At 52.0% G+C, this 11,782-nt stretch overlaps 4 protein-coding genes and 1 non-coding gene across 5 annotated transcripts; 3 read left to right on the plus strand and 2 right to left on the minus strand.

The window, feature by feature from the left end:
• The first annotated feature begins 62 nt into the window (after window positions 1-62).
• EV422DRAFT_210439 (uncharacterized protein) lies at window positions 63-2,960 on the plus strand. Its single transcript, XM_053065372.1, has one exon. The coding sequence runs from the start codon at window positions 240-242 to the stop codon at window positions 2,829-2,831; it is 2,592 nt and encodes an 863-aa protein (XP_052922616.1). The 5' UTR covers window positions 63-239; the 3' UTR covers window positions 2,832-2,960.
• On the minus strand, window positions 2,731-3,994 carry EV422DRAFT_603774 (uncharacterized protein; the record flags this gene model as incomplete). Its single annotated transcript, XM_053073749.1, has 4 exons — window positions 2,731-3,288; window positions 3,357-3,580; window positions 3,650-3,880; window positions 3,960-3,994. 4 exons carry the CDS (start codon window positions 3,992-3,994, stop codon window positions 3,158-3,160), a joined length of 621 nt encoding a protein of 206 aa, XP_052922617.1. The 3' UTR covers window positions 2,731-3,157.
• A 1,106-nt stretch (window positions 3,995-5,100) lies between these two features.
• EV422DRAFT_t118 lies at window positions 5,101-5,199 on the plus strand. The gene has a single exon. It is a non-coding gene; the product is annotated as a tRNA-Gly (tRNA).
• A 757-nt stretch (window positions 5,200-5,956) lies between these two features.
• Window positions 5,957-10,795, plus strand: EV422DRAFT_210470 (helicase C-terminal domain-containing protein). The gene is made up of 25 exons (XM_053065373.1): window positions 5,957-6,095; window positions 6,167-6,461; window positions 6,531-6,554; window positions 6,620-6,675; window positions 6,741-6,781; window positions 6,839-6,947; window positions 7,015-7,115; window positions 7,176-7,315; window positions 7,371-7,532; window positions 7,590-7,763; window positions 7,829-7,950; window positions 8,008-8,169; window positions 8,239-8,364; window positions 8,427-8,582; window positions 8,663-8,752; window positions 8,815-8,902; window positions 8,964-9,097; window positions 9,164-9,191; window positions 9,302-9,347; window positions 9,417-9,585; window positions 9,649-9,760; window positions 9,834-9,925; window positions 9,990-10,364; window positions 10,436-10,573; window positions 10,659-10,795. Exons 2-25 carry the CDS (start codon window positions 6,179-6,181, stop codon window positions 10,737-10,739), a joined length of 3,009 nt encoding a protein of 1,002 aa, XP_052922618.1. The 5' UTR covers window positions 5,957-6,095; window positions 6,167-6,178; the 3' UTR covers window positions 10,740-10,795.
• Window positions 10,796-10,851: 56 nt separating this feature from the next.
• On the minus strand, window positions 10,852-11,529 carry EV422DRAFT_551383 (ribosomal protein S2, flavodoxin-like domain-containing protein; the record flags this gene model as incomplete). Its single annotated transcript, XM_053071833.1, has 2 exons — window positions 10,852-11,130; window positions 11,206-11,529. The coding sequence occupies 2 exons, from the start codon at window positions 11,527-11,529 to the stop codon at window positions 10,852-10,854; spliced, it is 603 nt and encodes a 200-aa protein (XP_052922619.1).
• Between the last annotated feature and the right edge of the window lie 253 nt (window positions 11,530-11,782).

The following is an 11,782-nucleotide window of genomic DNA, read 5'->3' on the forward strand; positions in this document are numbered from 1 at the left end:
CGCCTGCATGTACAAGGCTTGTCTGGTCGTCTTGAGATAGCAATAACTAACCCTGGATTCAGTTATTAAACGAGGTTCAAGCACTGCAACGCAGTCACCAGCAAGAGCTTTCCGACTACCAGCGGAAAGAAGAAAACCGGATCCGCACTCTCGAAAAAGCAGCGGCGATCAAGACTGATGAAAACACCACCTTGCAACAGGAGCTAGTCAAATGGCAAAACAAATTCTCCAAAGAATCGATGGTTTGGAAATCTGCCAAAGACCGATTCGATGCCAACACCGAAGCGCTTGAACGCGCCTTGCAAGAGAGCGGGCTGAGGGAGTCGAATCAACGGAAGGAAATGGAGGACGTCCTAAGGATCAAGAGTGATATCACCAGACGGTTGCAGATGAGGGAAGCGGAAGTCAAGCGACTGGAGGAGGAGCATCGTGTCAAGGATGCTGCTGCGGATGAGCAAAGGGTGATGCTGAGCGAGAAGATCAATTTGCTGGAGCAGTCTATGAACCGTAGAGACGATGACGTTCAAAAGCTCAAAAGCGCCATGCATCGACAGCAGCGCGATGATCAGAAGGAGATTCGGGCTTTGCGTGAAGCTCTGGAGGAGTCGCAACGAGATCTGAGCGAAATGATCTCAAGGAATAAGCAGTCGTCAGCAGATTTGGAGGAGAGTGTTTCGACATGCGCCAAGCTTTCTCATCAAATTGGCGAGCTGTCGAACACCCATCGCGAGGATCAGGCCGATATTCGCGAACTATCGCAAAAGTGTGCAACGCAGTTGGAAGAGCTGGAACGTCTGCTTGCGTCCGAGACTTACTTGAAACGTGAGCTGGCCGCTAGTGAGCACAGGCTGTCGCAGATGGCCGAGGAGAAGGTTCGGGCTGAGACGCAGCTCGTAAGCTCGCAGCGTACTGCAAACGCGCTCCAGCTGGACCTGGACAAGTGGAGATTGAAAGCTGAGGATTTGAAGGGTGCGCACGACCAGCTCAAGATCGCGCATGAACGATTGGTGCAGAGCGAGGGATCGCTGAAGAGCGAGAGAAACGACTTGCTCAGTATTCGAGACCGCCAAACTCGCGACATTGAGGCCGCTGCGTCAGAGCGAAAGCATCTTATCGACAAAATAAGCGAACTGCAGCGTGCCGTGGACAAGGAGGCTTCCCTGCATGCTGACGTAAAAGCGCAGAGCAAAGAGCGGCTGATGGACTTGGCGGAGAAGTTCCGCTCCCTTCAGAAGAATCTGGATGAGGCGCAGGTGGAAGTTGACAAATTCCGCGGTGCCGAACGTATTCTTCGCACCGCTCTGAGGGACAAAGAAGATTCCGCTCACAAATACGCGCTCCGGGTCAAGGAGTTGGAAACCACTGTCCGGAACCAGCAGCATCAGCTGGCACTTGATCACCAGAAAGTGGATGACATAAAGATCCGCAAGAAGGAGGAATTGCTCGCCGTCAACGACAAATTCTCAGCAGCCAAAAGCGCAATGGATGCGCAAGCTGCGGACCTGCGCACGAGATTGCAGGCGAAGTCGGCGAAGATCGCTGACTTGGACAATCATCTTTCCCGAGCCAAAATTGAGCTGTCGGAAGCTACAGCGGAACGACTGCGACTCGAGGCGAGGATTTACGAGTTGACGGTGACCAGCGAATCCAGGCAACATGAGCTCGTCTCTCTGCAGAGTTCCCTTGCAGAGAAAGAACGAGAGATTGCTTCGTTGCACAGTCAAATGGCATCAGTGCGAGAAAGCGCGGAGCAATCCCAAAAGCAGCTGAAGGCTCTCAAAGGGGCGGAGATAGAGAAAGTGACAGGCAAGGTCTCTGAGCTGAATAAGAAACTGGCTGCCAAAGTGGACGAGTTGCTCCAGAGTGGTGCAAGAAGGGATCACCGTGTAAGTGACCGCTCGGATTCTCCTACCCCAACGACCTCACCACAACAACGGATGTACAAAAAGCATTCTGAGGCTCCGGATATCAAATCCCTTCTTTTCGACTCGCACACTAAGCGCACCCACGTGGATGAGCCTCCCAAAATTACGACCACGTCTCGTAGATGGTTCGACGAGCCTACTCGGCTCAGGTCGAGCTCGAGGTCAAGGTCGTCTTCGCCAAGTCGTGCACAGCAGCACCGCCGTAGTGGAGATGACATCCGGTCGGACTCGGTGACGCGCTTGGAAGGGGATGTGGAGAAGATGAATCAGAGGTTGCAGGACCAAGTGAAGGCTCTGCTCGCAAAGAAGAGCGCTGCTGGGAGTAGCGCTCCTCGTTCTGAGCAACCAGCGCGGAACCAGTCGCATTATGGCGGCGACGCTTCCACGCGAGCTGGTAAGGGCAAATCAACAACCTTCTACGACGACGAAACATCACAGAGTCACGAGAATGTACTCTCATCGTCTACCAACGCCTCTTCAGCCGCCGCTGCGTTTCCTACCATCCACATTTCCGCGCCAACGGGACCTCTCTTCGCTGGCGCTCGGCATGCCGGTGGTTCCAGCCATCGCGTGAACGACACGACCAGCACGTCCACGTCCGCCTCCTTACCCGCACATCGGCATCAGCAGCAGCGCCGCCCCGTGGACGGGTCGGGAGACTCGCTAGCGGTCTTCCAATCTGCGTTGGACATCCAGGCGGGCGATGATGGTAACAATGACAGCGATGGGAACGTGTTTGATAGGATGGGCAGTTTGAAGGATCTTGGATCCACGTATCATTTTGGGGAGGACGACGGGGATTTTGGAAACACCCATCCCTTGAGTGCACGAAAGGATGAACAAGAGGGGTTGTTTGCGACTAGTCCGCTAGTGAGGCCCAGCGCGGATGATGGAATGGCTTGGTAAGCTGGAATGCGTTCCAACAACATAATTGTGGAACAACCCCATTTTTGGAAGACGACAATTGAGCCATGGTGGCGAATTCTTTTTTGGACGAAAGACTGGAGGACGTGATCAATTTTTTCTTTTCCTTGAAGCACTCTTCAACAGAGTAGCGCGTGCGATAGATATTATTATATTTTCACATAAATGGGAAGTCTCTGCACTACCTTGCGGTCCCATAAATTCCGTTCGTGAGACGGCAGATTCCATGAATAGGTGTGATAATGTCACGAAGCGTTGCGGAAAAGCTGTGCTGTTGTGCTGCTCGGTATACGATGATAGCCCGCGGCCTAAGCGCGGTGGAATAGCTTATCGAACAGCTCGGCGGAATAGAAGTCGCCCCCTCTGTCCACCAAAAATGGCATGCGATGCGCGTTACTCTGTAGAGTTATCTGTCCCGTCGTGCTTTTCGCAACAGCAGCTGACGCATGTGACGCAGATGAATATATTGACAGGAGAGCACTTTTCGAGGTGAGGATAGGCCCTTACCTGCAGATTGTATACTCCTCAAGTCTTTACACGGTACCACTACCGCCTGCCTGCCCACCAGATTGCTCGTCTCGATCTTGACGAAACCGTCCTTCAGAGGTGTGATCCGTCGTACGCGTTTAGCGGACCAGAAATGCACTCCACCGGCGAATAATACGCCGACAGCTAGACAGAATGTGCCAAGCGTTCGTCTTTGCCAGTCGGGTGCTGGTACGTGCTCTTTGCTGTAAATGTGGAACACTGCGTCAGTATACTTTCAGATATCAGTCATGTCACCCGTTCCCACGCCAGACCTTCCATCGGCTTTCTCCTTTGAGACGCGCAGATCCCGATAGCACCAATCGGAGACATTCAGCCATAGAAGCGCTTGCCCTGCCGCACAAAAATGTGCAACTCGGTACAGATGTTGATCAAGGTTTTCATATATTGGCTCGTAGTCACTTCGTTGCTGCTGCTGTTGTTGTTTCCCACTTTGTTCTTGGTGATCGCCCTGCGATCGAGATTGTTTCCCGTGCCTGGTGTTGCTACCGAAGCGTCTTGTGGTGCCGAATAAGCGATGGGAACGGTGATGAGGTCGGGATGGCATTCGAGTGAAGTGAGAACCGTTCGTCACTGGAGACGTGGATATTTTCCGACATTGCGGTGTGAACTGCCGTGGGACGGGGCAATGTAGTGCTGAGGTAGCCCGACCGAAGCTCAACGCTACGTTTCTTCTGTACATTGTGTAGGAGACCGGCACTGCAAGTGAGGGGAAGGCTGGGTGGCCCTCTTCCGCAATTGTGTTGGGCACTGTTGGCCTTCGCACATGCATTCCCCTGACGTGAGGTTGATGTCTGAAGTCCTCGACACCTTGTGGCGCCGAAGGTTCATTTACGAATGGCATGCACAGCCACCAGAATGAATCAAGGGAGTTTGGGTTCGGACTGATTGGCTTTCGGACTGACAAATTGTGAAGCGTTCCCTTCCTGCCTTTCCTCCATTCCCTTCTTGCCTTTCCTGCCTTCCTTTCCGGACTCGACCCGCTTCTTCATTTCCTCACCATCTGTTTTCAGAACTCAAGCATAGTTCGGGCTCAACTCCTGTGAACTCTCTGCAAAGGCACGACGGTATCGCCATATCCCACAGTCTCTTTGAAAACAACGCACGTTCCGCATACTCCGCAATCGCTTTATCCGCACACGCAGCAGTCAGTCGGACTTTCAATTCCTTTTGAACGCTTTCGGTTTACATCAACGGAAGCAGGCGTCTCTCCCCGTAACGCAAGACAAGCCCTCCCTTCTGGTCTTGTAACTTGTATGAATTGCGTACCTGTGCCGAAATTTTTTATTGCGTTGTACACTTGTCGACAAATTCTTCGCTCATCCATTAGTGAAACAAAGCACCCGAAAGCTACTCTGATGCCATCGAGCCTCGAAGAACGCTGCGAGTCACCATGATGATAAGAGCCTTATACGAGCTTTGACCAAATCATTCCATCAAGCAATCGCACACTGTGCGTCGAGAGAAACGACTGACGCCAGCCAGAGCCTACCCCTGCCAGGAGATGAGGAGATTCATCGACTTGTGGCTCTCACCGCTTTCATCATGCTTGAATGCTCAGAATTTGCACATTCACACATACTATATGTCCGTACATACTCTTTTCTGCCCATTACGGACTCCGAACAAGCAGCCGTAGTGGAGTGAGCGAGTGGCTTGCATTGCTTATGTATAATAGTTGTGTGTTGTCAATCGGAGTGTGTAAGCACTCGTAGTGTAGTGGTTAACATACCCGCTTCCCATTAGCGCAGAAATAGCGTGTTGGAACTAGCGGGTGGCCCGAGTTCAAACCTCGGCGGGTGCACATTTTTTGCTTGCCGGTGACACGATTACAAGTTCTGTATCAAAAGGCGACCCCCGCTTGCATTTTTGTTTTGTTTTGTTGTGGTGTCTCCGGAGTACGCGACGCGTGAGTTGCGAGATGGGGAGAGCTGCGCAGGGCGTTGGGGTGGTTGTGGAGCTTGTCGGCGTGCTGGTGCCAGGTGAAGTCCGCCGACTCCGACTTTTCGGGGCATTTCTAGTTTGTTTTCTCGTGGTTCCGAGTTTTTAGTGCAGTCCCCATCAGGGTATATGATCCCGATTCCCGACAGGACAACCAGTATCGTACGGCTGTTCACATCCTCCCATATCATCGTCCAGGATACAATGTAAGAGATCCACTTCGCTCAGTTATCATTGCTAGCGGGGGAAGCTGCATGTCGAAGTCTACGCCGCCATTCGTGAACGAGCATCACCTGAAAGGGGCCCATGTGGGACAAAGATGTAGCCGGCTGTAACGCAAGATACTCTTGGGGGTGACCAACGAACGAAGTACCACTCCTTTAAGTAGCGACCGAGGGTCTAATGAGGTCCGAACATCGAATCACACCAGGCATCACCACCAAGGGCGCTTCGAATTCGATAAGAATCCTCATGGGATTGAGGAAGTGCACACGAACTTCCGGGAAGCCCTCGAAAATGACAGCAGTTTCGCGATCCTGTCGGTTTATTCGGACACGAACATCTTGTTCACAGCCACCAGCGCGTTGTCCCTTTCCATTCAGGCCTTCCCTTTTTCCCCACGCAATCAGTTTGCATTTGTCGGAGTACAGCTATACGTATACATATACACAGGAGCTTTACAGCAACGTCGAGAGCACTTCTGGTCTGAGTCAGTGGCGCCGGCTCATGGAGGTTGTGTGGATACGACGGGAAGGATAGGTCTTCAGTCGAACCCTAGGTGGAAACAGGCTCCGAAGGCGGCTCCTTCAATTCCCCTCAAATTGCTTAAGGTCGAAGCAGCCATGCCCGAATACAATCTCAAAGGAGTTACGGTCCGCTTTCCGTACGCGGCCTATGACTGCCAGCTGACTCTCATGGCCAAGATCATCGAGTCGCTTCAGACATCTGGGAATGCGTTGATACAGTCTCCCACGGGCACGGGCAAAACCATGTGCTTACTGGCGTCGACGCTGGCGTGGCGAGAAGCGTTCATGGCTAGTCGGCAGCTTGCGTCCGCACTTGATGATGGAGGGAAACCTACGAACGATCCCTTTCGGGCCAACCTGCTATCCCAGTTGAGCTCTGGTACGTTGTGAGGGGTAGAAGGTCCGATTTGATGCGCGCGCGAATGTACTCACAAAGACTATGTGTCAGCTGTTTCCGGCAGCGAGAGAACAGGTTCGTTCGATTTTCATTCTCATGTGCATGTCGGCGAAGTTTATCAACAAACGCTACCCTCCAAGAAAGATATGACGGCGAGCCGCCGAAGATCTACTATGTATCACGGACACACAGTCAGGTTGGTGAAAAACCCCTTCGCATGCGCATCATCCTAGTCTGCACTCCCTAACACTGAGCATATAGCTGTCGCAAGCTGTTGCCGAGCTTCGGAAGTCGGAATACAGGTAATAGGCTGCAGGTTCGCGTCTGGCAACTTTGATTGCTGACGCAACGAGGAATAGGCCAAGGGTTTGCGTGCTGGGCAGCCGTGAGCAGATGTGCATACATCCAGAAGTGAGCACCGTACCGAATGTCGCGCGAAGCGCGATATGCAAGCAAAAAGTCCAGAAGGTAAGAATTCTGACGTTGCACTCTCTCATCCGCCGACTTGCGCATCGCTGATCTGCACTTGCACCAGAAAACGTGCGAATATCATCTGAATGTGGAGACCTCAAAGTTCCAGAGTGAACATGAGATCTTGGACATAGAGGAGATAGTACAGTTCGGACAGGAACACAGGTATGTCTTGATTGCTGATGGAGTTCCCGACGTGGGTTCTCAAACCCCGGTCTTTCCTAGAGCTTGTCCATACTTCCTCTCCCGGGCGAGCCAGTCACAAGCGGATATCATTTTCTTACCCTACAACTATCTGATTGATCAAACATCGCGCAAAAGTCAAAACATCGATGTGAAGAACAGTATCATCATCTTTGACGAAGGTATGTCCCTCAACGGTTCCCCTCTTCTGCACCCGCCCTGACTGGACTCCATCAGGGCACAATCTGGAAAGCAGTTGTGGAGAAGCGACAAGCTTTGAGCTTACGGAGGGTGACCTCGACGCTTGTATCCTGGAAGGGCGCCACTGCAAGGACCTAGTGTCATTGCCCGCCGTTGGAGCACGGGACGTTTCCGAAGAGGACTTTCAAATCTTAGTGGGTAGGTCCCAAATTTGTTGTATTGATTCCGTGGGTCTGGCACTCAAGGAGGTTGCAGATATCATCGTGAAATGTAAGGAGAGAATAGCAAACCTACCATTGACGAAATCAAATCAACTCGTCTTGCCTGGAGAATACATCTATGATCTCTTTGCATCGATGGATGTGACCTTTGAGACTGTGGGATCGGTCATCAGAGTGATCGAGGCAGCAGTGGCCCTGATGGCACAAGGTCTGCCTCATCCCAGAAACGTACGCCCCTCGAAGTAGTTAATCTCTGACAAAGTGGTTTTGCAGAGACCAAACGACGGCAAATGAAAACATCGCTTAACCAGTTCGCCACCGCTTTGAAAGTAGTATTCAGGGACGGCTACGGTTCGCGACAAGGAGATTTGAAGGACATTTGCCGCGAGTATAAGGTAAGGGGCAATCTTTCGCCTGTGATACGGGTTCTCAGTCAATAACCTCGTTGGCAGGTCTTTGTCCAGGGTGATACGTCGGCGGGCGATGACGATGGGTTTCAAGGCCGCGGTGCTGCTGGACGAAAGTTGAGCTTTTGGTGCTTCAGCAGCGGTGTTGCCATGAAAGATCTTGTGCAACGCGGATGTCGGTCTATCATTCTCGCTTCCGGGACTTTGGTTGGTTCGCGCTACGACTCCAAACCTTTGTCTCATTCCGATTATGCATCTTGACGGGTATCACCACAGAGCCCTCTGGAGTCTTTTGCTTGCGAGATGGGTATACCTTTTCAAAGTCGGTTAGAGAATCCACACGTTATCGAGCCGGATCAAGTTTTTGTTGGAATTGTTCAATGTGGACCTGCTGGTGTTCAAGTGGGTACAAGGAATTCATCCGATTCCGTCTTGAAGTCTTGGCTTACACCTGATAATTTCAGCTCAGCTCATCATACGAGAACCGAAAGTCACCGGCGTACATTACTGACCTTGGCAACGCCATTGTGAACTTCGTACGGATCGTTCCGGACGGTCTTTTATGCTTTTTCCCGTCATACACGGTACTCAAACTCTGTATGGAAGCATGGGAACGGCCCGTAAGTGACCATCATCCACTTCCTCTGATGAATTGCCCATCGTCATTGGCAAGAAGCTTATCTTCTCTCCGTCTCTGAAGAATCAAGGGGCATCCGTGAGCATCTTGGATAGGATACGAAAGTATAAGCACACCGTGACTGAGCCAAAGGCGAAAGCAGAGTTCGGACAGGTATGGATCTGCGGTTTAACTTCAGAACGGCATGCTATAGAGGAGGACTGATCCGAGATCAGACGCTGGAAGAGTTCTACAGGCACTTGAACGATCCAGATTTGTCTGGCGCGGTCTTTTTTGCCGTCTGTAGAGGGAAGGCTTCCGAAGGTGAGCGCAAATGGTAGTACTTGTCTAGCTTGGCCACTTACACTGAGATAAATCTTGCTAGGTCTGGATTTCAGCGATTCCAAAGGCAGAGCGGTCGTAGTGTGTGGGATCCCTTTTCCATCTCACATGGACCCGAAAGTCAAACTGAAACGGCAGTATCTGGACGAGCAACACGCAGACAAGAAAACCCCACAGGTACACTGATACAAGATCAGTTTGGTCAGAGCAGCTTCTAACCGTCGATTCAACATTTAATCCCAGATCCAAACATTGTCAGGCAGCGACTGGTGTAAGTTTCGCCTCGACTGCGCGCATGTCTTCCCGACCTCGTAGTCTGTCCGTTCACCGATCTTTCGCCTCGCACATCTCATCCATGTCTATACCCTTTGGCACCCGCAGACAAACAACAAGCTGCTCGCGCCGTAAATCAAGCTCTAGGCAGAGTGTAAGAAGGATTTTTGCGTCTGGGGGTCAAAACGCAGGAAGCCTGACCGGCTTTCCTCGTCACCTGCAGAATCAGGCACAAGAATGACTATGGAGCAATCTTACTATGCGACTTCCGATTTCGTCAAAACATCAGTCAGCTTCCCGTGTGGGTCCGCCAACATGTTCGCGTGCACAACAATTTTGGAGAGGTTCAAGGACAGCTCGGTCGTTTCTTCCGGCACATGGATGAGAAGCAGGTACGCTTTCGTGGTTTTGCGGTCGTCGCTCTTCACGCATGCTGATGACGCGCCATTGATTAGGGGCAAACGAAAGTCATTGCAAAGAAGTCGGCAGACGCCAAGGTGGCAGCTAGGGGGAATGCTGCTGTGATGGAACATAAGGTCTTTCAAAGCATCGTGCAGACGAAGACAGGTTTGTAACCTTGTGCCTTGTCACTAGCCCAGCGGGTCGTTAATGACTGCGTCAGCTTATCGCGATATTTTAGTGGTAAGCTTGGAACACTCACAGGTGGAAATCAAAACGAAGCGGGCCCGAAGTGCAACAAAAGAAAGTAGCGAGATGTGGCAGCAGTTGAAGGTATTATCCTTTTGTCTTTTTGCCTTGGAAGCCATATTCACGTTCTGACTCGCTCGCTCTTTAGGGTATCAATTCCCTAACGACGGTGGAGAGGATGGGTGGAGAGTCCGCATCCTCGTCTAAAACAACGATGGAAATCACGCGAACAACAGCGTACAAGTCGGTTCCAACATCGCTCATGAGAAGCAGCAGCACCGTCCTACGCAAACCCCTGCATCCACATCTCAGTGCGAAAGCTAGACAGGCATCCGTGCAGGAAGTGCAGGATGATGATGGTCTCAAGTCCGTGCCCGTGGACGCCCAGAGCGCGCGCAAACGGCCATTGTCCGCAGACGATGAAGGTCAACCATTCCACAATCAGGCGACAGACTCCATAAGCATTGAAAATCAACAGCCATCTTCATCACGACGGAGCAACACGAAAGCTTACATCCAGAAGGTATGGTCGAAAATGTTCTCTACTCCAGGCGGAGGGACGAACAGAGTGGGATGCTAAGCACCGGTTCACAGGTTAAGGCTGCCTTATCTGTGGCCCACTTTAGCGACTTCCAACATGGCTTGAAGAGCTTCAAGAGTGGAGATATTGACATTTCCAAGCTGGTGGACTCCTTACTCCTCTTGTTCAAAGGGGATGAAGACCTGATTTGGGTGAGTTCACCGAGATTATTGTGGGGAAGAGCTCTTGGAACAGCTCCACGTCCCCGATGCTGAAGCCAAAATTGCCGTTTCATAGGGATTGAGTGATTTCATTCCGAGAAAGCACCGCGGGCTTTTTGAGGAGCGCGTTAGAAGACATCAGACGACAGATAGTTGAACCGTCAGCGCTCCGGCTATTCAATTTTTGGATATTTTCAAAATGTATGTATATACGGAATAGATAGAGCATGTGTATATAATAACAGTGATGATGAGCAGGTTTGAGCACCTCATCTCCCTTGGTATTCCTCCTGCTGCAACTTGTCTCGCATCGTTCTGCCTTCCCTGCTGGCCAAAGCTAGAGCTCCCGCAATCAGCTCGACCCCAGTCAATGCATCATCGTTGGCGGGAATGGGATATTGTACCCGCCGCGGGTTGCAGTCTGTGTCGCAGAGGGCAATGATGGGAATATTGGCCTGGTTCGCTTCCCGCACTGCGAAGCCGTTATTCGGGAGATCGAGAATGATTATCAAGTCCGGTGTGTGCACGTAAGGTTGCGAGCTTCGGGCCTTGGCAGCGCGCTCCTCCAGCTCGGCATCAATTTCCGCCTTGCCGCCGTCCGACACCATCATCGTCTGCGCCACCTTATCCGGATCGTACCCCACACTTCGACGCAACACCCGCTCCTTGTTCGTGATGGTCCCGCCAACCCAAGCCGTCACAAAGTAAGCGTCCGCCCGCTGTGCCGCGGCCACGGTGATTGCGTGGATCGCTGGCCGAGTTCCCACAAAAAGGATATTTCCTCCGTTCATGGCCACCTCGCGGGTCACGTTAATGGCCCTGCGTAACATGACCAGCGTATGCTCGAGGTTGATGATATGTATCCCCTGGCGCTCGCCATAGATGTAAGGCAGCATGTTTTTGTTCCAGACGGCCCGTGCGTGGCCCAGGTGCAGGTTGGCGGCCATGAGTTGCTTGATGGTGAGTGCGGTGCGGATGTTTTGGGGGAAGTCGGATCGTCGGAGAGCTGAGTCTCGGGCATTCGGTATTAAGTTTCCAAGGAGGCTTTTCGTGCTTGGGGACGTTCGTACTGCTGCATTGCTGGTTGTTCGGGATGGTAGAGGAGGTGTGGGTGACGATCTGCCGCCGGAATCAGCGCTTCCGACGACGTCGCTGCTGAAAGCGCACGCTTGGGGCAGCCGACTACAGCGAGTAGTCGCA

Source organism: Fimicolochytrium jonesii (genome assembly GCF_025526975.1).
Source record: "Fimicolochytrium jonesii strain JEL569 chromosome Unknown EV422scaffold_26, whole genome shotgun sequence".
In the NCBI taxonomy this organism is placed as follows: domain Eukaryota; kingdom Fungi; phylum Chytridiomycota; class Chytridiomycetes; order Spizellomycetales; family Powellomycetaceae; genus Fimicolochytrium; species Fimicolochytrium jonesii.

Bases quoted from the DNA above. Each gene is read 5' to 3' on its own strand.
- EV422DRAFT_210439 (XM_053065372.1), top strand. From the start codon at position 240: ATGGTTTGGAAATCTGCCAAAGACCGATTCGATGCCAACACCGAAGCG.
- EV422DRAFT_210470 (XM_053065373.1), top strand. From the start codon at position 6,179: ATGCCCGAATACAATCTCAAAGGAGTTACGGTCCGCTTTCCGTACGCG. The intron at 6,948-7,014 runs GTAAGAATTCTG...CACTTGCACCAG, and splicing joins GCAAGCAAAAAGTCCAGAAG to AAAACGTGCGAATATCATCT. The intron at 7,116-7,175 runs GTATGTCTTGAT...GGTCTTTCCTAG, and splicing joins CAGTTCGGACAGGAACACAG to AGCTTGTCCATACTTCCTCT.